The sequence below is a fragment of the Macrotis lagotis genome, chromosome 1 (assembly GCF_037893015.1).
Source record: "Macrotis lagotis isolate mMagLag1 chromosome 1, bilby.v1.9.chrom.fasta, whole genome shotgun sequence".
NCBI classification, from domain to species: Eukaryota; Metazoa; Chordata; class Mammalia; order Peramelemorphia; family Peramelidae; genus Macrotis; species Macrotis lagotis.
The window spans coordinates 412,362,166-412,388,679 of NC_133658.1; the positions used below are offsets into that span (position 1 = coordinate 412,362,166).

Consider the following 26,514-nt stretch of genomic DNA (forward strand, 5'->3'; position numbering starts at 1 on the left):
ACCTATCTCCTGGTGGAGCAGGGATGGACAAGTGGAATAGAATGAGACATCTGTTCAGAAATGGCCAATATGTTGATTTATTTCTCTTGCCTATCCATTTCATTAAAAGGGACAGCTTCATTTGGGGTGAAGGGAGCAAGTTAATGGATAGTGGTAGATTTTAATGCAAAAAAATCAACAAAACATTTTAAGATACAAAAGAAAAACCCAACAGGAAGAATAAGGGGGGGGGGGACAAATAACTTTGTTACTATCTTGTTTTATATATGTGTAGTGAGGTATTGAAGTTAAGTGATTTGCCTAAGGTCACACAGCTAGTAAGTATCAAGTGTCTGATGCTACATTTGAACTCAGGTCCTCTTCTGAATTAGTTTTACATAACTATTTGTAAAAGATGCTCAGAGGCAGCTAGGTGGTTCAGTAGACAGACTGCCAGGGTGGAGTCACCTGAATTCAAATCCAACCTCAGACACTTTCTAGCATGTGTGAACCCTGAAAAATCACTTATCCCTATTTGTCTCAGATTTCTCATCTGTAAAATGAACTGGAGAAGGAAATAAGAGACCTCTCCAATATCTTTGCCAAAAACAATCCAAATGGAGTCACAAAGAGTTGAACATAACTGAAAAAAATGAATGAATGAAAACTTATTTAATCCTTTTCTTTGAATATTGAAATGTTTTCATTTACCAATAATTATTTTATTCATATTTGAAAAGATTAAAGAGTTTATAGATTTATTTTTTAAGTTCAACAAGTTAAAATCTGTGTCCATGTCATTTATGCATTGTTAGTAGATAACGGTTATCTTCTGTTTTGTGAACATATGGCCATAAAGGACAAATAGACCATTTTTTCTGTTTTTACTCAATATGAATAACTTCATTATTTCATGATCTGTATCTTCCATTGAACAGTTTTGCCATCTCATCATCTCATGTCTAAATAATAACAATTCAGAACAAATCTAGTGTCCTCATTTTAGACATGGCTGTTCATTTACCATAATTAAATTGAATGTTTAAACTATGCCTGAATTTTCTAAATAAATACATAGTGTATTTTTTGATTAAAAAAAAGTCCTACTCCATCACAGAATGAAAGTAAGACTGCCTTTATGCCAATGAGGTCTAAACTCAGGCAAGTTCAGCCAAGGTTTTGAGTTTTGGGCCTAGGGATAGACTATGTCTGTTGTCTGAGGACTAGCCTAGTTAAATATGGAGAGGCACATTATTAAATGATGAATTCTTTGATCATGATAACCTATGAAAGAAAAATGGTTCATATCTGGAATTGCAGGGATGGTGATTAAGAAATTAAAAAAGCAAGAAATTCTGTCTCATGTGATTTATCACATGATTGCTTGATCCATTGTAAGTAAAAACTCATGAAGGGGGTAGATAGGTAGTGCAGTGGATAGAGTATCAGTTCTGTAGTCAGGAAGGTCTGAGTTCACATGTGACCACAGAAATTTGATATTTATTTAGCTGTGTGACCTTGGGCAAGTCACTTAATCCTTTTGCCTTGCAAAAATAAAATAAAAACAAACTGTCAAGTTATGAAGCAAGAGAAAATGTTCCTTTGGATTGGAAATAGGCAAATATCTATCTATCTCTCTATCTATCTATCTCTCTATCTATCTATTTTTAGGTTTTTGTAAGATAAATGGGGTTAAGTGGCTTGCCCAAGGCCACACAGCTAGGAAATTATTATTAAGTGACTGAGGTCAGATTTGAACCCAGGTACTCCTGACTCTAAGGATGGTGCTCTATCTGCTATGCCACCTAGCCACCCCAATATCTATATTTTCAAGAAAAGAAAGTATGTAGAACCTTCAAACCAGACACAAGTGAGCATGACTTTGAGTTCTAGCCAAATTCTAGAATGTATCATTAAATGGATCATTTGCAAGCACTTAGAAAGGAAAATGATAATCACAAAGAACCAGAATATTTTCACAAAACATAGGTGATGACAAAGTACCACATTTTCTTTTCCTTTCTTCCTAAATCATCTAGACTGGTAGATCAAAGGAATTTTATAGTTAATCTAGATTTGCCTTTTAGACAGATAATGGAGGATCAGAAACAAGTGAGAGGTTCCCACACATTTTTGTTGGCCTTCTCCTCTGCCTGGAATGCTCTCTCTTCTTAACTGCATCCTGGCTTTCCTCCTAGCTTCCTCAGCTCAAAACCTATAGGAGTTTTTTTTGCTGGTCCTCACTTCTGCTAATTATTTTCCCATTGAGATTATTTTTCATTTATTCAGTATATCTTGTAAACAAAATATATATTTAAGGAGAGTAAGGTGACTTGGTAAATGGAGCTCAGACCCAGAGACTGGAAAATTGAGTTCAAATATAGTCTTAGACAGTTATTAGTTATGTGACCCTGGCTCTCTGCCTTGGTTTCCTCATCTGTAAAATGAGGAAAACAACAGCACCTTCCTCCCACATTTGTTGTGAGGAGTCACTAATTGTAAAGAACTATCCAGAATGTCTGGTAAATGGTAAGAGCCATATACATTTTAGCTTTTCTAATTATGATGAATATTGTATGTGTGTGGTCGATTCTATGCTCTCTCCCCATTAGAGTGTGAGATCTTTGAGGGCCCTTCTTTGTATCCCAACACTTAGCACAGTGTCTGTAACATAGTTAAGTCCTTAATACATGTTTGTTGACTAATTGCTGGCTTGTCATCCACATCTTGGCCTGTAACTGTAGGTATTCCCCAAGGTGCTGTCCTAGGTCCTGTTATTTTCTTCCTCTATATTATTTAACTTAGTTATTTCATCAACTGCCAGCAAATAAGATCAAATAAGATAACATATATGACACTTTGAAGACCTTAATATGTGATGCAAGTGCTTATTATTAATGTTATTATTATCTTCTATGGGTTTAACTATCCTCTCTAAGCAGATATCACCATGTTCAGCCCCAGTCTCTCCCTTAAATTTTAGCCCTGGATCACCAATTGCTTGCTTATTAGATGTTCCAAATCAGATGTACTAAAGACATCTTAAACCAGCATCTCAAACTGAACTCATTCTCTTTCTTCCTAAATCCTCCTATCTTCTAAACTTCTGTTTTTCTGTCAAAGGCATCACCAATCTTCTAATATCCCAGTTCATAATCTCAGCTTTTCCTTGATTTCTGGCTTTCTTTCACTTCATCTATCTAATCAGTTGCCAAATTTTTATTGTTTCTTCTTTCACACTATCTTTTGTTTCTGACCCCTTCTTTCCACTCATATAGCTATGACCTTAGTTCAGGCTCTCATCACTTCTCATCTAAATTATTACAGCAGCCTCATAGTTGTTCTCACCTAAGTCTCTCACTACTCCAATTCATCTTACATATTGCTGCCAAGGTAATTTTCCTTAAGGACAGATCTGACCACTTGAATTCCCTACTCAGCCAACTGCAGTGGCTTCCTATTGCCTTTAGGATAAAATATAAACTCTTCTGTTTAGCTTTTAAAGCCTTATAATCTAGTTCTTAGCACAATGACTGGCATAATAGTAAGTGCCTCATAAATGCTCATTGATTGACTGACTTACATGATCCTTTCAGCCTCATTGAATAGTTCTCACTATTACTTGACTCTATGATCCTATTCTCTTTATTCCTCATCTTCCATTTCTCCCCTCCCCCAATGTTCTCACACTAATCACCCCCCTTATTGATATGGATTGTGGTCTTGCCTCTACCTCATGGACTCCCTTTCTTCCTTCAGGATGCAGCTCAGCCATCAACTTCTACATGATGTCTTTGCTGATCCCCAGGTGCTAGTGGTCTCCATCCTAAACTATCTTGTATTTAATTTGATTACTCTCGATATATTTATACTTATTAACCTTGAATCTATTATAAATACATATATATTCATTCACATATATTTTTCTCTCTGAAAATACAAGCTCATTGCAAGTAGAAGCCCTTCCCCCCCATTCTTTGTCCTTGTATTCCCTGTTCAGAGTGCCTGGTACATAGTAGATTCTTTTTTTTTTTTAGATTTTTCAAGGCAATGGGGTTAAGTGGCTTGCCCAAGGCCACATGGCTAGGTAATTATTAAGTGTCTGAGGTCGGATTTGAACCCAGGTACTTCTGACTCCAGGGCCGGTGCTCTATCCACTGCGCCACCTAGCTGCCCCCATAGTAGATTCTTAATAAATATTCAATGACTGTTTGAGTGAAAAGTTGATTGAATAACTAATTATAAGAATAATACCAAGAGTTAAAGCTAAGAATGTTCATGATTTGACAATGAATGATAAGAAAAATAAAAATGATTTTTCTTAGCTCTGTGGGGGGCAGTAAGATAATCAAAGAAATGCTAAGCTCATTGTTCAAAGTGCATTGGATGATGACAATGGATAAGAGAAGGCATAACTATTGAGGCTACAATTTTGGTTCTTTTTTTCTCTGACAATAAGATGATCAGGCTAAATGATTAACAATGGGATGCAACTTCAGATAAGTGAGATGGATGTCATCAGGTATTCAGGCTTGAGCAAATTTATTTCAATATTCTGAGGAAATTGACAAATATGATTTCTGATCGATTGTCAGTAAAACTCATGGAGAAAGGGAAAAGGTTCCTTTAGGTTCAAAATAGGCAAATATTTATATTTTCAAGAAAGGGAAGTGTGTGGAATCTTCAAACAAATGAGCTTGACTTTGAGTTCTAGCCAAATTCTAGGATGTGTCACTAAAGGGACCATTTGCAAGCACTTAAAAATGATAATCACAAAGAACCAGAATAGCTTCACAAAGAACAGGTGATGATAAAGAACCAAATTTTCTTTTTTTCTAAGGCAACTAGATTGGAGGATCAAAGGCATTCTACAGACAGGTTTATCTAAACTGAGCAACCAAGCTTTTGTCAAAGTCTCTGAAACTCTTCTTGTGGACAATATGGAGAGATGTGGCTCTGCTATTATAGTTGGATGTGTTCAGAACCAGATAAATGACAATGGATCCCTTTGAGTCTCTAGTAATCATTAATGGATAGATATCAAATTGCTGTAGGAAATTCTCTATTGGAGAGTATTTAGGCATAAATCCTTGACTCCACAAAGTTCAACATATTTTATCAACAACTTGGATAAAAATACAAATGACATTCTTATGAAATTTGTAGAAGGAACATATCTTGAAAGAATAATTAAGGCATTGTATGGTAAAGTTACCAAATAGCCTGACAAGTATATTAAGATAGGATTTAATTGGTCTGACTCTTGTGACTCCAATTGTGTCTCAATTGTGTCTGACTCCAATTGTATCTCAATTGTGTCTGACTCTTTGTGACTCCATTTGGGGTTTTCTTGGCAAAGATATTCATGTGGTTTGCCATTTTCTTCTCCAGCTCATTTTACAAATGAGGAACCTGAGACCAATAGAGTTAAATGGCTTGTCCAGGTCATATAGCTAATAAATATATAAGGTCAGATTTTAACTCAGATCTTCCTGTCTCTGATCTAGGGCTCCATTCACTGTGCCACTTCACTGCCATAAATATACAGTCCTACACTGAGTCTCAAAATATCAGTTTTGAGAGAGGTGTGATTAGAAATAGTTCATTTGAAAATGATCTGAGAATTTTAGTGAGTAATCAATCAATACCATGACATGATGGTCAAAAAACCTTTAAAAATCACCTGAATGAAGAAATGTATAGTGTACAAAAGTGATAGTCCTGGTGTCCTCTATCCTAATCATAACACATCTGAAAAAGAATGTTCAAACCAAGGAATTGTAGGAAAGAATTGACAACTTTAAGCCAAAGACAGATCCCTGGGGCATTTGACTAGAGACTTCCTCCACATTGACATTGTTCCATTAATGAATACCTAATATATATCCAATATAAATAGAATAGCAGCAGTTTTGGCTGCCCTTTTAAGAAACTTAATACTTTGTTCTCTGTTCAAGTCATTGAATAGTTGAGGTCAGTCATAAGAGCTCATGTCCATGTATATCACATATTGAGCAAAGGAAGGATAATTATTTCTCCCTATTCTTTAGTTTCTTTGAAACCCCTTTTACTTTTTATTGACATAAGCATAAAGGCTCTGACCTTCAGTAAAAATAGTAGAATAGTATTTCAAAATGTGTTTAGTCAAAAAAGCAGCGAAAATATGTATCAGACTGAAAGGTAATCAATCAACCAACAAACATTTATTAAGTGCTCATTATGTATCAGGCACTGTGCTTAAACACTGTGGATACAAAAAGAATTAAAAGACAGTGTCTGCCCTCAAGGAGTTTATAATCTAATGGGGGTTGCACAACATGCAAACAAATATATACAAGCATGCAATATGCAGGATAAATAGGAAAAAATAAACAGTGGGAAGAGCTAAAATTGGGAAAGCCTTTATGGAGGAGGAGGGATTTTAGCTAAGGCTTAAAAGAAGCCAGGGGAGTTAAGAAGGGAAGAGCATTACAGATCCTGTGGAGGGACCTCCTCCCTGCCCCCCCCCCCAATACTTGAAACAGAGATTGAATGTCTAGTCTGAGGAAAATCTAGGAGGCCAGTAATGCTGGATTAAAGAATAATGGCCAGAGAAGTAAGATAAAAGAAGACAGGAAACGTAGGAGGGGGCTATCTTATCAAGGGTTTTGACTGTCAAATAGGATTTTGCATTTGATCCCTGAGATGATAAGGAGCCACTGGAGTCCACAGAGTTAGGGGTGCGACCGGGTTGGAAAATCCCCTTGGTGGCTGAATGAAGGATAGATTGGAGTTGATTGATTGGTTGATAGAGAATAAAATTTCTTGGACTGTCATTGACTGTGTGTATAAATGGTTTACAGTCTACTTTATAGAACAGAGGAACTTGTTTTTATTAAATCCCTGAATCCAGAGTCTACCAGGTCAAACAGGTCCAGATGTAGGTGTGAGGTGATGAGTTTTTGAGTTCCATCCTCTTAAATCATTTCTCATTGAATACTCTGAAGGGGAAGCTCTTGCTTATCTCCTAGGGAGAATCATTCACTTTTGCATTCTTGGGCAAGGACTTGGTAAAGACCCTTTACTCATTTACATTTTGGGGGATAATGATGCTAGTGATGGGACTAATGTCAGAGCTTTAAAATTTGCAAAATGCCTTACATTACCCCATTTGAGACTAATAACAGCCCTTTTGAAATAAGTATCACAAGTAGGATTTTTATTCTAATTTCACAAAAGAGCCGGAAGGAGTTCCAATCCTGGGAGCCACACTCCAAGTGCCACCCCTGGCATCATCTCTCTTTACCTCTGCAGTCACCATTAGGGAGACAAATGAACTGAGGTTGGAAGCCTCCCCAGGCAAACTGGGTCTCAGATGTCAGTTCCAATATGAAATAGTGGCCCACCACACCTGGCATTAGAGGCCTGTTGTTCTCAAGTCCCCCTAATAAAAAGATGACAAATGAACCTCTGCTCTCGAGGTGGCTGGGACTCCGGGGAAGGATCTGTGCTTTCAGGTCCTTTTTATCCGCCAAGGAGAGCGGGGACAGGAGGGGAGGAGGGGAGAGATAGACGGGATTCCCAAGGTTCCCTATAGGGGACCCCTAAGGTGGGCGAGCAACCTCCCTGGGGAAAAAAGTATTCCCCAGTGTATCACTCCTAACCCCCCTGCCGAAGCCAGTATCCCAAAGAGCCCAGGGAGCCCCCAGTGGGGAGGGGGGGAGTGGGAGAGGGCGCAGGAGGGCGGGTGTCACATCCTCCGCATCCTCCTTCAGGTCGGCTCCGGGTGGGACTGCTGCCTGCCAGCCTGCCAGCCTGCCAGCCTGCGTAGCCAGCGCTGTCTCCTCCCCGTCCTTGCCCTGCTAGGTTACCTAGCCCGGCCGCGGGCGGAGGGCTACGAGGCTCTCACGTTACGCCGTTTCCGGTTTTCCAACGGGTTGTGTTCCCCTCCCGAGGCGGCGGCTGAGCGGCGGAGCCCCCCAAATGGCCTGGCCAGATGCGGCAGGTTTGCTGCTCAGTGCCGCCACCGCCGCTGGAGGAGGCTTCGTGCAGCAGCAGCAGCAGCAGCAGCAGCAGCAGCAGCAGCAGCAGCAGCAGCAGCAGCAGCAGCCACAGCCACAGCAGCAGCAGCCACAGCAGCAGCAGCCACAGCCACAGCAGCAGCAGCCACAGCAGCAGCAGCCACAGCCACAGCCACAGCAGCAGCAGCCACAGCAGCAGCAGCAGCCAGAGCCGCAGCAGCAACGACAGCAGCCTCCACAGCAGCAGCAGCATCGCCCGTCCCGCTGCGCCCCCAGAGCCGCGGCCGCAGCCGCAGCCGCAGCCCAGCAGCCGGGACAGCAGCTGCCGCCGCCGCAGCCCGCTGGGGAGCCGCAGCCGCCGGCGGCATGAGGCGCGACCCGGCACCCGGCTTCTCCATGCTGCTCTTCGGGGTGTCACTTGCCTGCTATTCGCCCAGCCTCAGGTCGGTGCAGGACCAGGCGTTCAAGGCGCCCGTGGTGGTGGAGGGCAAGGTGCAGGGCTTCGTCCAGCCAGGGGGCTCGAACAGTACCCGAGAACCCCCAGTCTCAGGCTGGGTGGCTCTGGTAAAGGTGTTGGACAAGTGGCCGCTTCGAAACGGGGGTCTGCAGCGAGACCAGGTGATCACCGTGGGTTCCTGCGCGCCCGTGGAGAGGAACCAGCGCTACATCTTTTTCCTGGAGGCCACAGAAGAGCCCAAGGTCTACAAGACGGCCTTCCCTCCCCTGGACACCAACGGCAAGAACCTCAAGAAAGAGGTGGGCAGGATCCTGTGCATCGATTGCGGTGAGTCGCCTTCCCCCCTCTACTGGGGTGGGGAAGAAGAAGGGAGAGGGGCGAGGAGGTGCCGCAGGTGCCTAGGCCTGGCAGGTGTGGGGGTCGAGCAGCTGGGGGGTGGGGCTACCCATGCCCAGGACGTCTGGCACGAGTGGGTGAGGGGAGGTGCGGGAAAAAGCAGGTTCAAAGTGTGTGTGGGAGAGGAAGAGTGCGGGGTGGGAGGGGGAGGAGGGGTGAGAAGAGCCTTGGGGCTGTGCCAGCAGGAATCTGCGGCTGATGGATGGCATGTGGGGCTGGAATACTGCCATTGTAGCCCAGCAGAGGCTGGAGAGAGGGAAAGTTCCGGGGCGGCGCCGGGCCGGGGGTAGTTGGGCCCGGAGGGGGCCTCAGCGGCCTTGATCAGGTTGCTAGGGATCCCAGAGGGCCCCCTCCTTCTTTCTGGGCTACTGCCCTGGATGGGCTGGATTGGCTCTGCAGGAATAACTGGGCACTCTATTGGGCTTCGCAGGCCTGTGCCCACAAGTTCTCTCAGGGGATTGTCGACCCCACCCCACCCCCACCTCTACATGGCTGGCGCAGGCAGAGTTGGACTTTAACTGTTATTGTTTTCTCCATGTGGCACTTTTTTCTTATGTGCTGTGTTTATCCCTAATCTCAGCATTGCCTGGCATTCTCATTTCTTAACCTCTAGGACCTGGGCCTGATGATCCATTTCAGGGACTGTAAAAAGCCTGTTGTTCAGAGTTTTTGGTATATTTCTTAGAGGTTTCTTAACAGGCATGGTATTCCTCCAGCTTATGATGATGATGAAATACTGGGGTAACTTTTTCTAAACGTCTTTAAGTTCAGCTCAGACACTTCGGTGGCAGGATGTAGTGACTGCATCTGTCATATCTCCATGATGTTGGGTGCAGTAAAAGAATGCAGGTGATTAGAGAAGTAACATTTGGAAATCTCCGACATTGGAGCTGCTCAGCACGATTATTGAATATGAATGTGAATATTATGAAGTGATGTTCTCTATGAAAGAAGTGGTCTATTTAAAAATGTCATTATATCTGGTATTAGTATCTCAGTAGGATGTTTCAGTCCAGATTATGTTTGGCACAGGTCTTTCTTGTGCTTTTTCAGGAAAAGTATTTCATTGTTTTCTTTTTTCTTTCTCTGGATACCTAATTGCAGCAACCTACACAAAGAGAAATTACTAATTGTGTGCAGTTAGTGACTCTTTGAACTATGTATCTATTAAATCATGACAAATACATTGCACTTCCTTGGAAGACTGCATGTTTACTGATGTACCAACCAACAAGAGATGGCTAGGAGAGAAACTGTGGGTGGCAGGGAAGATATAATAACTATCAAAAAGTTTTGCATTCTTCAATCTTCCAGATTCAGGCTCTTAAAATATTGTCCAATACATCTCCCCTATACTTGATATTTGGCACTTGAAGCGCTTATTGGTGTGCCCTTCAGGTAGAAAATTTCAAGTATTAGGGAGTATATTTAAGTAGTATTTCTTAAGTCATGTTATTTTATTTCTTTCAGAATAATTTTGATAGTCTTTTAATAGGGACAACAGAAAAGATAAACCTGCTTGGGGGAAAGAGTGCTTCATTATTCTGACTTGAAGCAAAATTATCTGTTATTATAATACTTTGACTTGTTCTGTGCTGGACTGCTGTGACCAGTCAGGACTTGTTTTTCTTCTAGCCTATTTCATCTCCTGGAGACCTACTCCTGGAGCTATGGATCTACCTTATACTTTCATTGGGAAATGTGTTATTGTTATTGAATCTTGTTTGGGAAGAAGTTCAATGTGCATATCTTTGAAAGATTCATTTTCCTTTACTGAGGATCTGATGGTCATCTCCAGGTAAATTGGAAATTGATGGATGTTTTTCCCTTCTTCTGTCATTTGCCACCTGACCTATCAATTAATAATTTAATTTAAAAATTAGAAAGTCTTTTGAAATGGAGATAAAGTCTGTTACTAAGATGGGACACTCTAAATCAGTATTATGGTTTAGCTATGGGAAAGACAAATTTAGAACTGCAATTACTGGGAAAGAGAAGGTCCTCCCATATCATAATTTGCCAGGGAGAAGGGGCTATGTCTGAAAGCAAACATTTTAAAATGAAAAGGTCTCAATTTAAATTGATATTTGGTAGGTTTCTGTCAATTTGATGACTTTTTTTGTTCAAACACTAGAAATCTGGATAATGAAAAAGCATATTGTAGATTTGATAGGCATTTTGGCAACATGGATGGAGTAGTAGAAGTTATACTTTCATATTTCAACTCAAAGATTTATTTTTTAAGAAAGAACCTTAAAATAAGGTTAAAGAAAACTCATGCAGTAGTAAGATATTAAAAAGGAAACCAGGTAATCCCAAACTTGTGATAAACAGGAAAGAAACTCAGCAACTTTGTTTTTTGTTTTCTGTTATGTAAAATAAGTTTATTTGACCAACATATCTCTGGGATTTTCTTGTTGGAGGAGACAAATGTCAGACTGGTCATGTTGAGTAACTGAAGCAGAATTGTTTTATCTTTTAGTCAAGATATTCAGGTGTGTGGGTTAAAAAGCCACATTTTAGGGGAACTGGACAAATACTTTGGAGGGGTATGTATGGTACTGGAGAGGATGAAAACTGGAGTCTACTTTTGGTGACTATACCTGATGCCTAGAATACTCTCCTTTCTTTGTTTCAACATTTGACTTCCTGGCTTCCTTTAAGTCTGAACTAAAAATCCCACCTTCTATACTTCTATACTAACCCCTTCTCCCCTTAATTCCAATACTTTCACTCTTTTTTTTTTTTGCAAGGCTAAGGGATTAAGGGATTTGCCTAAGGTCACAGAGCTAGGTAATTAAGTGTTTGATGTCAAATTTGAACTCCTGACTCCAGGGGTCTGGTGCTCTATCCACTGTGTGTCACCTAGCTGCTCTCCAGTGTTTTCACTCTTAAAATTTTTTCCTATTTATACATTACATAACTTGCTTTGTATATATTTGTTTGCATTTTGTCTTTCCCATTAGATTGTTAGCTCTTTGAGGGCAGGGATTGTTTTTTGTCTTTTTGTATTCTCAAATTTAGCACAGCATTTTATTGGTGCTTAATAAATATTTATTGAATTGAATTGAATTGAATCAGTCCAGTAGTCACATTCCCTTCTGTGCCTCTCTTAAAATTGTTTTCTGTTGTCTATATTCTGTTGTCTGATATTTCCTATATCATTTTGTTTTTTGTTTTTGATGAGAATGAGCAGGGGGCAATCAATCAACATTTATCAAATGCCTGCACTGTACTTGCTGGATGCTGTGGGTACAGGGTCAAAAAAAATGAAATAGTTCCTACTAGCAAAGGGTTTGCATTCTCTTAGGGGTACAAAATGTATACATATGTTATGCATGCATAACATGGGCATACACACACATGCACATATATATACATATATACATACACACACACACACACACACACACACATATATATATATATATATATATATATACATATGCAATATATTCCAAATAAATGCAAGGGAGTTAAAGAAAGGATAGTGGAGGAGCTAACAGTTGGGGGAAGGAGGAATAAGAATAAGCTTCTATAGAAGACTGTTGCTTAATAATAATGGAAATAGTAGTAAGGATTACTTTTGGAACATAAGGATGAATCAAAGAGAAGGAGATTGTACTGGGCAACGTGCATCTTCGCCACTCAAGTCTTTCCCTTTTGCTTCCTCAAGTTTCTAAACTGTGCTAGTAATGAGTGGCACACAGATTACCAAACTGCAAAGACTTTGCATACAGACTTGACAACAGATTGTGATGATGAAGTTGTTTGGCTACTGTAATTCTAGAAGATTTCCTAAAGCATGAAGGGGCTTGGATCTGTATTGGCTGTAGGAGTATTCACACTGGAGAAATAATAGATTTTTCAAATATTCAAGTAATTGCATACACACACACACACACATATACATGCACATTATCTAAAATTCTATCACTGACATTTTAGGTTGTGAAATCTCTGAATTTTCTTTAAACAAGACATAATTGAGAGTCTTTTTTCCTTTTGTGGGAGGGGAAGAGGAAGAGGTAGAGGGGACTGACTGGGGATAATAAATCCTCACAATACTATATAAAAGTATCCTGTTCTGCAAATAGTCTTGCATTCCCAAGGATTGCTTGTATTTTTATGTAATTACACCCTATCTTGTTGCTTTCTCATGAGCATTTTCTTTTTAGCAGTTTCCTTACCAGTGTCAAGGCAGGGTTTGACTTAAGGAGTCACACTTTCCACACTTTGAAAATTAGAAAAAGAAAACTTTTTGAGGGTAAGGGTTGAAATCTTCTGGCATGTCCACTGGGCCTCTCATTTTTAGGGTAATTATAAATTCTTAGCCACTAAATTCACTTATTGGAAAGGGCCCTTCACAAAATTCAGTACTAAGCAGAAGAGAGTTCACACTTTTAACAAGCCATAGTTATTTAAAGAATTATTCATTCCTTTAGCCCAGCTGGAAACCCAGCTGTGCTGGTGCTTTTTCTGGGGAAAATAAAACCAACTAGATTAGGAACTGACTAGCCAAGGGGGCAAAGCTATATTGTTTACATAGAGAAATGTGCAAAAGCAAAACCAATATATTCTTGCAGTTCTAATCACAGGTAACACAGATTGACCACTATTGAAAACAAGAGTTTGGTGATACTCTTATCTCTTTATCTGTCACAGTGGGAATCCCTTTCCTGAAGGGGTTTATTATCAGCTGGAGTACCTCACCACAATAGGCTCTTAGCATTGTGCATTTTCAGGTTAATAGGATTTGAGGGGTGGAGGACAAGGTTCTAGATACTGAGCCTAGGGCATCCTGCATAGAATTTAAACTTCTGGTCACCTGTGTATAATGAATGATTCCATACTCTGAACCCACCTGGGCTCATCTTTCAGAAAGTTATATTAGTTTCTTTGAAATCACTCAGTTTAAAGAACAAAATGAATATGGAATTTGGTGAAGGTGGTATAAAAGGTTCTTTGAAACTCCTTTAGATGAGACCCAGAAAAGAGTCTATGAGTCTAAGATCACACTCAGTTAAGTGGTAGTCCCAGGACTCTGATTCAAAGGAACTTTCCATTTTTATTTTCAATACAATTTAAAATATGGTTCTAGCAGTGTGGTTCACATTTTCTGTTATTATCCCCTTTCACTTTGGGGGTAGATGGGGCTTAAAAATCTTTGTCCCTTCTTTGAAATAGACAAGTTTCCTGGGTTTTCAAAACATTCATCCCCATTTTGGAGTGAAAACTTTTATTTCCCAGATGGAGAATGTTAATTTTGCTTCTAAAATATTTTCTAAATATTGCTTTTTTAAAGTAATCTAAGACTACTCAGGTGAAAAAATTCAACTGGACCAGGAACCAACAACATAGTTCCTATTATTTCTGAGCTTTTTAATCAAGTATCAAATCTTTCAACTCTAAACCTCATCCTTGCTTCAGAAATGAGACCTAGGGGCAGGAACAAAACAGGAACACACAATTCACTTTGAAGACTACCCAGAGAAACCTATCTATTGAAATGAATTTTGTGAGCACTAACTAGAACACTAAAATCTGTGATTTGAAGGCCAAACCCTTGAAAATAGGGTAATCCATACAATAACAATGAGTATTCATCCTGCTTCACATCTATAGCAGTTTTTAAAAAATATATATTTATTTATTTATCCAACTAGATGCAAAGGTAGTTTTCAACAATTTTTTTGGTAAGATTTTGAGTTCCACATTCTTCTTCCTCTCTTCTTTCCCTTCCCTCTCCCCTTGACTCCCTTGATGTTGTACATATATAACTATGTTGAACATATTTCTACACTAATCATATTGTGTGGGGTTTTTTTGCGTGTTTTTTTTTTTTTGCAAGGCAAATGGGGTTAAGTGGCTTGCCCAAGGCCACACAGCTAGGTAATTATTAAGTGTCTGAGATCAGATTTGAACCCAGGTACTCCTGACTCCAGGGCTGGTGCTTTATCCACTGCACCACCTAGCCGCCCCCACTAATCATATTGTGAAAGAAAAATCAGAATAAAAAGGAAAAAATGAGAGGGGGGGGAAAACAAGGATGTGAATGGCATTTTCCATCAAGTCTTTTAGAATTGTCTTTGATCACTGTTTTTGCTGAGAAGTACTGAGTATCATAGTTAATCATCACACTATGTTGCTGTTACTATGTACTATGTTCTCCTGGTTCTTCTTACTTCACTTAGCATTAGTTCATGTAAATCTTTCCAGGGCCTGTTCAAGATTTCTTACAGAAAATTACTCCATCATATTAACATATCACAATTTGCTCAGCCATTTCCCATATTGATGGACATCCCCTCAATTTGCAATTCTTTGTCACCACATAAAGAACTACTACAAGTATTTTTGTAGTTATGGGTCTTTTCCCCTTTTTAATGAACTCTTTGGGTATACAGACCTACTAGTAGTATTGCTGGATCACAGGGTATGCATAGTCTTACAGCAGCTTCTATAAGGGAAATTACAAAATGTCAAATATAGAAAGGGAAAGTCCATGGTGATGTTTGCTTTAATTTCCATTGAGAAGTCAGCAACACCAGTTGCAAATGAACATTTGATTTTAGCCATATTGGCATACAGCTGGTGTTATTCCAGAGGGAATTAGCTACCTACATTGTGCTTTGAAGTGCTGTATTTGAGGTAACTGGTTTGGATTTAGTATTAAAATTTCAAAGAATCAGGGAGTTGTCATTTGAATAAGGAGAAAAAGACAAATATGCAAATATATGGGCTCTGAAAAATCTTAACTCTCTAAATCCTACTGGCTTAGGGTATTTGGCACTTTTACATTAATTTGGAGGAGCAGGAATAGCTTTGTCAATGGAGTGATGGTTACACAGTGCTCATCTCCTTGAGTCTCCATGGATTCAGTTTTAGAATTTATAGGTCACCTAGTCTAACCTCATAATTTTACATATAAGGAAGCTAAGGTTCAGAGATATTAAATGACTTCTAGATCCTACAAACAGTCAGTGGTAGAGTCTAAAGAATCTTGGTTCTCTACTTCCAGATTTAACGAACTTTATGCCAATAGTGTAAATCTTCCTTTGGGGACAAAAGTTAGCTAATAATAATAGCTAGTATTTGTATAGTACCTACTATGTGTACCAGTTCTTGTTGTTCTTGTTTCACAAATCCTCATTACAACTTGGAAGGAAGGTGTTACTGTTATCCCCATTTTACAGTTGGGGGAAATTATAAGTTATTTGTCCAAGGTCATACAGCTAGTAAGTGTCTGAGATTGGATTTAAAATCAGATCTTCCTGACTCCAGGCTTGAGCCCATTGTGCTACCTAACTGTCTGTAAGGTTAGAACAAGTACAGACTTGGATTTCTGCATGTCTTTAGGGAGTCAGGGAGAAGCTAGAGATTTTGTTGGATTATTTCAAATGAGATAATTCCCCTATATATTAATTTAATTAATATTATTAATAAATTGAGGTTATACTTTCAGGCCCAGTTATGAATTTCAAGGGGAAATGAGAAAATCAGGTGAGGCCAAGGGGAGAAATGCTAAATTTTGAGAAAAGTTTGGAATTAAGGTTCTTTTGTGGGAAATTTAAAAATAGACTTTAGGAGCAATGTTTCCCACCCCTCCTCCCAGCTCCACTTTTAAAGACAAATCTTGCTGAGCAGGAGCACTGTCTTAAGGTTAAAGCAAAGCTCAGAGGATGATTAAAAGGCATTAGAAGGATGTGAGGGAGGACTTGCTGTACTCAGCTGAAGAATTAGGAAGCTTTTGTCAATCTAGGATCAAGAAGCATTTATTCAAAGTGATTGAGATGGGTTGCTTTTTTAAAAAAAGAATTTAAATAATATTTTATTTTTTCCAATTTTTGCGCAAAAAGAATTTTTAACATTTAAAAAAACTTTTGAATTCCAAATTCTTTTCCTTATTCATTCCCCTCCCCATTCCCTGAGATGGCAAACAATTTAATATAGGTTATACACATGCAATCATGCAAAACATATTTCCTTTTGAACAAAAATATAGGTTAAAATGAAAAAAATAAAGTCAAAATAGTATACTTCATTCTGCATTAGACTTCAAGTTTTTTTCCCCCTCTGGAGTTGGATAGCATTTTTCATCATGAGTCCTTTGGAATTATCTTGGATCACTGTCTTGCTGAGAACAGCTAAGCCATTCATAGCTGATCATTGTGCATTATTGATGTTCCCTTGGTTTTGCTCACTTCACATTGCATCAGTTCATGTAAGTCTTTCCATCTTTTTCTGAAATCATCCTGTTTCTCATTTCTTATTGTGTAGTAATATTCAATGACTATCATATGCCACAAATTGTACAGTCATTCCCCAATTGTTGGGCATCCCTTAATTTCAAATTCTTTGCCACCATAAAGACAGTTGCTCTAAATATTTTTGTATGAATAGGTCCTTTTCCATTCTCCCCAACATCTCTCTACCTTTAGTAGTGGTGTGATGGGTTGCTTCTAATCAATTGAAATAGTTGGATAATTGAGAAAGGCTGTTAGGGATCCTCCCTTCTTTGGCTTAGTTGCTGTGCAAAAGTCTGACATTATGGGGGTGAGTTCACAGTAATCTTTCCTTTCTTATTGTCAAAGAATTCTGAAAAGCTCTCCCTTTCCTCCCCACTCCTAGTTATGACTTTCACCCCCCAGAGAATGTTCAGCTCTCCAGAGTCTTTCTTTGGTTAATGATACTTTTGCTAGAAAATTGATGATGGAGCAAGTACAACTCCAGATTGTCCCTCCTGGTTATAGTTAGGGAAGTAGTTAATAACACTTATTTAACCCTTGTAGACGTCAAGTGAGGCATACTTGCTGCTAGAGGGTTTTAGTAACAGATGGTAAAAGTAGACTCAAAGCCAATAATATGATGTTCAAGTTGTGACTATTTCATTTTGTTAAAAGCAAACAATCTTTCACTTTACCTTTCAAAATGGCCCTTAATCTGTCTAGCTTCTATCTTTTACAGATTTCCTGCCCAGCTTTAAGTCTGTCAGTTTTCTCCTTCCCAGTCCACACACAGATTTGTTGTTTTATAAGCACTGGCCTTGTCCTTTACACTGTGATTCTTTACTTGTTCTAGGTCTTGGGATTGGTTCAGACTGAAGAGGTCAGGCTGAACCAAATAAGGTCACTGCATAGCTGCAGACCTGGTCCAACAGTGGTGGAACTCATTTGAGGAAGTGACTTGATCTGATGGCTCATCGGATCAAATATATTCAAGAAAAGACTTCTACTAAAAGTGTCAATGCTAACCTTTTAATTATTCAAATCCAATGTTTAGTGGATCTAGATGGAAACTATACAGTAGTCAACTCCCAGTAATGTTTTTTTTGTTTTTGCAAGGTAATGGGGTTAAGTGACTTGCCCAAGGTCACACAGCTAGGTTAATTATTAAGTGTCTGAGGCTGGATTTGAACTCAGGTGCTCTGACTCCAAGTCTAGTGCTCTATCCATTGTGCCACCTGGCTTCCCTTCAGTAATTTGTTTTACTATTATTATTAATATTTATTTTAGTGTATTTTTATTTTTATTTTTTTCCCAGCTACATGCTAAAGCAAGTCTCAACATTTACTTCCAAAACCTTGTCTTCCAAATTCTCTCCCTTTCTCCCACCCCACTCTTCCATTGAGCAAGTCAGTTACTTGGTGTAGGTTAAAATGTGTACCACAAAACACATTATTACAATAGTCATGTTGTAAAAGTAAATATCCCCCCCCCCAAGAAAGAGAAATCTCAAGAAAAATAAAGTGGAGGAAAAAAGAGTACCAGTCTGTATTCAGACACTGTCAGCTTTTTCTTTGAGGTGGATAAGCTTCCTTTATTATAAGTCAGAGAAATTGCTTCAATATTTTTGTCCCATAGTTGCTATTGCTAGTTGTATTTCCCTCTATCCTATTCCCCCTTCCATTTATTCTATTCTCTCTTTTCTTTCACCCTGTCCCTCCTCAAAAGTGTGTTGTATCTGACTACCCTCTCCCACGATCTTCCCTCTTTTTTCTTACCTACACTTCCCCTTCCCTCCCCCTGTCCCTATTCTCCCATTCCTTTAATCTTCTATTTTCCTTTAGGGTAAGATAGATTTCTATACACAATTGCAACTCCCAGTAATTTTTAATAACATTTTTGAGATGGAAGGAAAGTCCATACAAATTGTAGATTTATTTTTAAAGAAGGAAATGCAGTTTTATTCTTTTCAAATTCGGTTGCTATTTAATTGTTTATCAGTTATGTCTGACTCTTCATGACCCCATTTGGGGTTTTCTTGTAAAAAATATGTAATGATTTGCCATTTCCTCCTCCAGCTCATTTTACAGATGAGGAAACAGAGGCAAACAGAATTAAGGGATTCATCCACAGTCACATGTCCAGAGACTAAATTTGAACTCAGAAGGATGAGTTGTTTTGACTCCAGGACCTGAATCTGTCTACTGTATAGTCTTAACTGGGTTATTAAAGTATTGCTAAGTTACCCTCAAGAACATTCTTTAATGTTGGGATGAGAATGTTTGTACTTGTTAGCTTATCACTTTTATTCCAACTGAGTGTTTTTAAAGCACTTGAAAGCAGTTTGTTCTCTTAAATATAGTTAAATATTCCCTTCCTAATCAGATATTTACATTGTTAGCTGATTTAGTGAAAGCTCTCCCACCCCAGCTACCTTGGACTAAAATGAAAAGGTAAATTTTAACTCAGTCTCATTTCTAAATTTTCTAAATTTGTTTGCTAATAATATAAAAGTAGGTTTTCAAATGCACCAGCACTTTTTTCTTTGATTTGTTTAATTGTTTTTGAACTCACTGCTTTTTAAAAAGATATTTCTACTTACTTTATTTTTTAAATTTGCCTTCTTGTAACTCCTTGCTTTATTCAAGCAGGTCAACTTAGGAATTTACAACTAGCTGTTCCCTGGCATTAATTTACTGGTTGTTTTCCTGAAAGTCATTATGTTTTCAAAATAATAGCAAAATAGGATATAATCTCATAATGTAATAGCAAGATTTTTATGTTAACTTCCTAGATATTCTTTTGTTTTAATCATTGGTTGCTAGTTTGACTTCTTTGGTCCAAATGAAGTTCTTTTTTTGGGGGGGGCCTGGAATTGAGAAATGTACTAATACTTTTCAATTGTAACTGAGTAACTAACTGCTGCAGGAATCTAACTAATACTATAAGGGGTCCTGGAGTGGTGTGGGGTCCAGAAAGTCAGTGAATGGAGCCAATGAATACATATCCGGCTACTCAGCAGCCCCCACTTATAACTTGAATGAAAATATGAAAGAGAACTCAAAAGAAATGGCTTTTAGGGGTGGCTAGGTGGCGTAGTGGATAAAGCACTGGCCTTGGAGTCAGGAATACCTGGGTTCAAATCCAGTCTCAGACACTTAATAATTACCTAGCTGAATGGCCTTGGGCAAGCCACTTAACCCCGTTTGCCTTGCAAAAACCTAAAAAAACAAAACAAAAAAAAAATGGCTTTTATATTTACTTAAAATTCCTAGATTTGTGAGCTGAGGGAAAAGAGCACTGAACTAGAAGTCAAAAGCCCTTAGTGGATCTGCCAGTAAAATACTCTGTGACTTTGGACAATTCTTTTTTCTTCTCTGGATCCTCAATTTCTTCATCTGCAAAATAAGGTGTTTGCTTAGATGATTTCTTTAAAGCTATGACATTTGATAATATTTCAGGGAAACATTGCAATGAAATACCTAGACATAGGAATGTGCAAGGTGAACATCTTAGTGGAGGAGAAAAAACTTCCATTAATAGCTATAGCTTACTGAATGATTTTTGTTCTTCATTCCTGAGGACCATGACATTAGGGAGGTGATGCCATGACTAGCTAGGGAATTGGATTTGAGTGAGAGGTTACTGCATTGGGTCACAAGCCTCATTTTTTTCCTTTGGAGCCCTCTCAGTTCAGTGGCCAGATATGAATCAGGATGACTAGAGATGCAAGACAATCAGAGTAAAGTGACTTGACTAAGGTCACACAGCTAGGAAGTGCCAGAGGCTGGTTATGAACTCAGGTTCTCTTGACTCCAGGGACAGTGCTCTATCTGCTACACCATCTAGCTTACTTAGGAAGCACACTGAATGTTATTGGGTCAAAAGTGAGGTAGGAGAATCACATGAGAGAGTAAAATGTATGATGAAATCCTTTAACCATACCAGGGAATTAGTGACTGACCTATATGCAAATAAATAAAGTACTACAAAAATGTATTAAACTCTAATATGATTCTATAAATCTAACATTTTTGTGTGACCTTTGTATTAAAAGTTCCCTTTTGAAGGGAGAAAGGACCTAGGTATACATTGGGAGATCTTTTTAATTCTCTTGACTTAATTCTCCAGGAACTTTTATTATTCAGCACACTCCTAAGGATAATCACCAGCTCTTCTTATAAGTACTCAGGCTCACAAAGCTTTGATACATAGAATAGTTTTTTTTCCCCCTCTATGCAGAAAGGGTTCTGAAAGGACTTGCATCCAATACTGCAGGCTGTCAAAAGACCCTCTGCCCTCTCTAGTGAGCAACTTTCTTTAGGAACCTATGTGGTCTTTGTAGTCTACAGTATTGTCCTAGGTTTGACCCCTTGTTGGAATTTCCTCCAATACCTGTATGCTCTGTACTTAGTTGTTCTTTTGCCAGCAGTTCTTCAGTTGATTTTTCCTCTAAGAACCTACACCTCCACTCCTTTGTTGTCTTTTTCTGGCAGATGTCACAGCTCCTTGTTACTGTTGTTCAGATCTGCTTTGCTATTTCCCAATAGTCGAACCTCCTTCAGCAGATGGTGCTAGTAACCTCTTCTCAACTTCTAGAACAGCTGACATAGGAGGTAAATTATTCTGACACCTCCACTGACAATATTACAGTTCTTTTAAACTCCAGGATCAGAATATCAGTAGTTTTAATTACTTTCTTTTGCACCTTGGATCCCCAGCATCATCCTTCATACAGAGGGCCTTTTCAAGTAGCTGTGAGAACACCTTGCCTTTTTCTTGGACTGCTCAAATGAATATCTGGTTTTTTTGCTTTGGATTTGCTCATGATAAGATAGTATCCATTGACGTCCTCACTTCCTGAGCACCTGGGTATTTTGCCTTTCATTCATATCAACACCTTTCATAGTCTTCAGGTTTGAAAAGACCATTCCCGCTCTCTTTCTATCCTTTCTCTTCCTCTGTAACATCTGGGTAGTTTTTTTTTTTAATTTAATTTTTTTTATGGAGTTAATGGGACTTGCTCAAGGTTACACAGCTAGTTAGTGTCAAATTTCTGAGGTTAAATTTGAACTCAGGCCCTCCCAACTCCAGGACTGGTGCCTGAGTCACTGAGTCACTGAGCCAACTAATTGCTCCAGTTTGGTAAAGTTTTGCAAATAATCTACTTTTAGATCTCCAAAAATGTATAGTTGAAATTGACTACACCAAGTACAGATACCCATGACTTAGAGTGAAAGCAGCTCCCCCTTAATATACTTACATATGTTAATTCTGTGAATAGTCTAGCAGGAAAATAAAATTTTCCTCATTTTTCAGATATTGAAGTGAGTTTCTTAAGTTGCTATGATACTATGGAGATCATATCTTAAAATGAGCAATTTAAAGTTGGAAGGGACCTTAAACCACTCATTTTACAGATGAAGAAACTAAAACAAGTGAGATTAAATGACTTATTCTAGGTAGGAAGTGATGGAGTTGAAATTCAAACCTATTCCTCTGATTCCTGATTGAGCACTTTTTTCCATGGCTTCATGGTAGGTCAGAGTTTTGGGAGTACCGTGAGGCCAGCTCTTGGGATTTTTCAATATGTCTCTTATACTTCATTTCTAATAGAATTTGGTGAAGTTCCCTAGAAAAGAATGAATGGTTTACATGTCATTATAAGATGATGCTACTGATCCATTCAGTTGAGTTAGGTTGACATTAGTGGAAATAATCTTATTTTTTTCTTTTGAGAGATGATTGTCAAAGGTTGAGGCATTGGTGTGTAACTTTGAATCAAGGTTTTCCTTTGTAGAACTGGATTAAAGTTTTTTTTTTCTTTCTTTCATATGAGTTTTAGTTTCTCCCTTTTCTTGATTTTAGGCTTTCTTGGTCCTTCTCACCCCCAAGGGCTAGTTATATATCATTTACTATTTGCATTGTTAATCTTATTATTACTACCTTTCTTATCTTTTGACTAGATTGTAAACTCCTGGAGGGTAAGGACCTGCAAATATTTGCCTATTTAATATTTGATTAATTGCTGACTGGTGCTTGGTAATACTGTAAGGAAAATGGAAGTCATTTATTTTTTCATGTTTGATCATATTTATAATAAAAAGTATATTTTGTAAATGTTGTCACACCAATAATCAAAATAGTTTCTTTTGACTCTTAATTGTTATAGAATTAAATAAGTATATGTCTATTTTACAAAATTATTAGTATTATGCTTTTTAAACTTTGAATTCTTTTGTATTGCTATTATTTCTGTATATTCTTAACATTTTTCATTCTCTATGGTGATAGAGTATGCCAATATAATTAAATTCATTCTTTGTAACCATTCCCTACCCAGCTGGCATTTTGGTTGTTACTTTGTAACAAAAGTTTGCAAAGTTTGTTTAATGTTCTTTTTTTTTTTTGCAAGGCAAATGGGGTTAAGTGGCTTGCCCAAGGCCACACAGCTAGGTAATTATTAAGTGTCTGAGGTCAAATTTGAACTCAGGTACTCCTGATGCCAGGGCAGGTGCTCTATCTACTGCACCACCTAGCCCCCCAATGTTCTCCTTTTTAAACTGCTTCATTTTGTATAATCATTTGCCCTATTTCTATATATTCTTTTGGGGAGGCATTTAAATTTTATATTTTAGATGATGGACATAGGTAGTTAAGCAGGTGTTTAGTCAAGGCAGGAAATACTAAGCAAATAATCTTGGATTCCACTACAAATCCTTTTTGACTTTTCTTTGTTTCTTTCTCTGTGCCTGTTTTTCTTTTTTTTCATTCTTTCACTATTTTATTTTTCCTCAATTACATGTAAAAACAATTTTTAACATTCATTTAAAAATTTTGAGTTCCACATTCCTTCCTTCTGTCCCTACCCCCTCATATTTTTGTACATTTTTTCACCCTTCTTTATTTTTTTCAATTACATGCTAAGATAGTTTTCAACATTCATCCTTTTGCAAGCTTTTGAGTTCCATATTTTTCTACCTGCCTCTTTTCCCTCCCCCTACCCCATGGCAGCCAACAATCTGATATAGGTTGTACATGTACAATCATGTTTAACATATTTCCATATTAAGTTTGTTGTGAAAGAAGAATTAGAACTAAGGGGGGAAAGATCATGAGAAAAAAAGAAACATAAAAGAAGTTTTAAAAAGTGAACATAGTATGCTTTGCTCTGCATTCAGATTTCATAGTTCTTTTTTTTCTTGATGTGAATGGCATTTTCTATAAAAAGTCTCTTAGAATTGTCCTTGATCCTTGAACTGCTGTCTTATAGTTGATCATCTGCAATATTTTCCTGGTTCTACTCCACTCAACATCAGTTCGTGCAAGTCTTTCTGAACTTTTCTGAAGTCTGGTTGCTCATTTTTTCTTACAGAACAATGATATCCCATAGGATTCATGAAGAATAACTTGGTTAGATATTCCCTCAATTTGTAATTCTTTGCCACCACAAAAAGAGCTGCTTTAAATATTTTTGTACATGAGATCCTTATTTTTTTATGATCTCTTTGGGATGACCTAGTGGTAGTAGTGCTGAATCAAAGGATATGTACAGTTTTATTATCCTTTGAGCATACTTCCAGAATGGTTCACAGTTCCAGTTTACAACTCTTCCAACAGTGCATTAGTGTACTGGTTTTCCCATATCCTCTCCAATATTGATCAATTTCATTGATCAATTTTTTCCATTTTAGCCTCTCTGATAAGTGTGAAGTGGCATCTCAGAGTTGTTTTAATGTCCATTTCTCTGATCACTAATGATTTGGAGCATTTTTTTATATGACTATGGCTACCTTTAGTTTCTTCATCTGAAAATTGCTTGTTCAGGGATGGCTAGGTGATACAGTGGAGGGATGGCTAGGTGGCACAGTGGATAGAGCACTAGCCCTGGAGTCAGGAGTACCTGAGTTCAAATGTAGCCTCAGACACTTAATAATTACCTAGCTGTGTGGCCTTGGGCAAGCCACTTAACCCCATTTGCCTTGCAAAAATCTAAAAAAAAAAATTGCTTGTTCATATCATTTGACCATTTATCAATTGGGGAATGACTTATAGTCTTATAAATTCGACTCAAATCTCTAATATATTTTAGAAATGCCTCTTTTCTGTATATTCTTACCATTTTTCATTCTTTAGGGTGATATAATATTTCAATGTTATTGAATTCAGTCTTTGAAATGGATTATTATGTAATGGGCCTATCTATTTAGCATTTTGTTTGTTGCTTTGTAATATCATAATTCTGCAACTAGAAACAGTGCCATAAGATTGAGGACTATGCTGACTAGGCTTTAGATAATAACTTTTGATGCTTAGGGATTAGAACTTTGTTTTTTTAGAGTTGCTTTTTCAATTTAGTTCTTGGAGGGTTTCTTTTTCTTTTTTGGTATTCTGAAATTTTCTCAGTTCCCCATACATGATTTTTCTTTTGGTTTTCTCATTTTGGAAACACATGCTTGTTTTTGGTTGCATTCTATCAGAACAGTCTTTAGATTCTCTTTTTCTGAATCTAGATTAACTCTGTGTCTGTAGATTAACACCATTTACTGGTCACAGTACTGAGTTTCTCCCTGCCTACCTTCTCCATTTTGTTTAAGGAGTTTTAAAGCAGGATCCCTTCTTCTGTTTGGGTAAGCTAGGATTCAGTTAGTGCTCTCTGCTTTCTCATCTTCAGCCTTTATCTGAGTGTGTGGGAGATGACCAGGCTAGATTCTAAAATCTGTTTAGATTCATTCACTCCAGGCCATATAGTAAGGGTCACTTCTCCTCCCTGATTAGGATGCAGAATTGGTGCTTCTAGTTAGGCACATGGACTTAGACAATTATTTTCTTCTTTGGGGACTGAGAGGGGGAGGAGAAGAAAGAATCTAAGCTTTTTTGTTAATTTTCTTCATTTGTCACATTAACCCTTTCACAGTTTGTCTCATCACTGCAATTAATGAGGCATTTTCTGTGGCATCTGTTTCCTTATGTTTCCTGAGTCTCCTCTTCAGTGAGAGTTCCCTTTTAATGGCTTTATCTTAGGACATCCTTCCGCCCCCAGATTTTCCTTTTGTAAAAGAGTTTTGGTGTTGAACATCAGTTCAATGGAGCAGTCTTCTTTAGATTTCATCTCCTAAACCTAGCAATGGAGCATTCCTTAATAATTTAACTGGGAGGCAGCTGTTATACTCAAAGTGAATCAGTCCTCACTTACATTGCTTTTGGTCCCAAATCCCAGTTCTTTGCATCCACTCACCATTCCAATATTGTACATATATTTTCCCCCTCTTGGAGAATTATTTCTGGGACTAACTTGGCACAAGATCTTTAAGAGAAGGGCCTATGGAGGGGTAGGGGTGGGGCAAACAATCCCAGTTCTTGAATTTAAACAGCTGATCCTGTCAGTGTCTGAACTCCTCTTTCTGTGGTGACAGGGAACAGCAGGAGCTGCTACTGCAGCCAATGGTACTTCTCC

The 26,514-nt window shown here is 38.3% G+C and overlaps 1 protein-coding gene across 1 annotated transcript in view; it reads left to right on the plus strand.

The window, feature by feature from the left end:
• Positions 1–7,954: 7,954 nt before the first annotated feature.
• NRG2 (neuregulin 2) overlaps positions 7,955–26,514 on the plus strand; it is a 246,950-nt gene continuing 228,390 nt past the window's right edge. Inside the window, 2 exon segments of the mRNA XM_074212853.1 lie at positions 7,955–8,290; positions 8,292–8,763. Of these exon segments, the coding sequence (XP_074068954.1) occupies positions 7,955–8,290; positions 8,292–8,763 (808 nt within the window).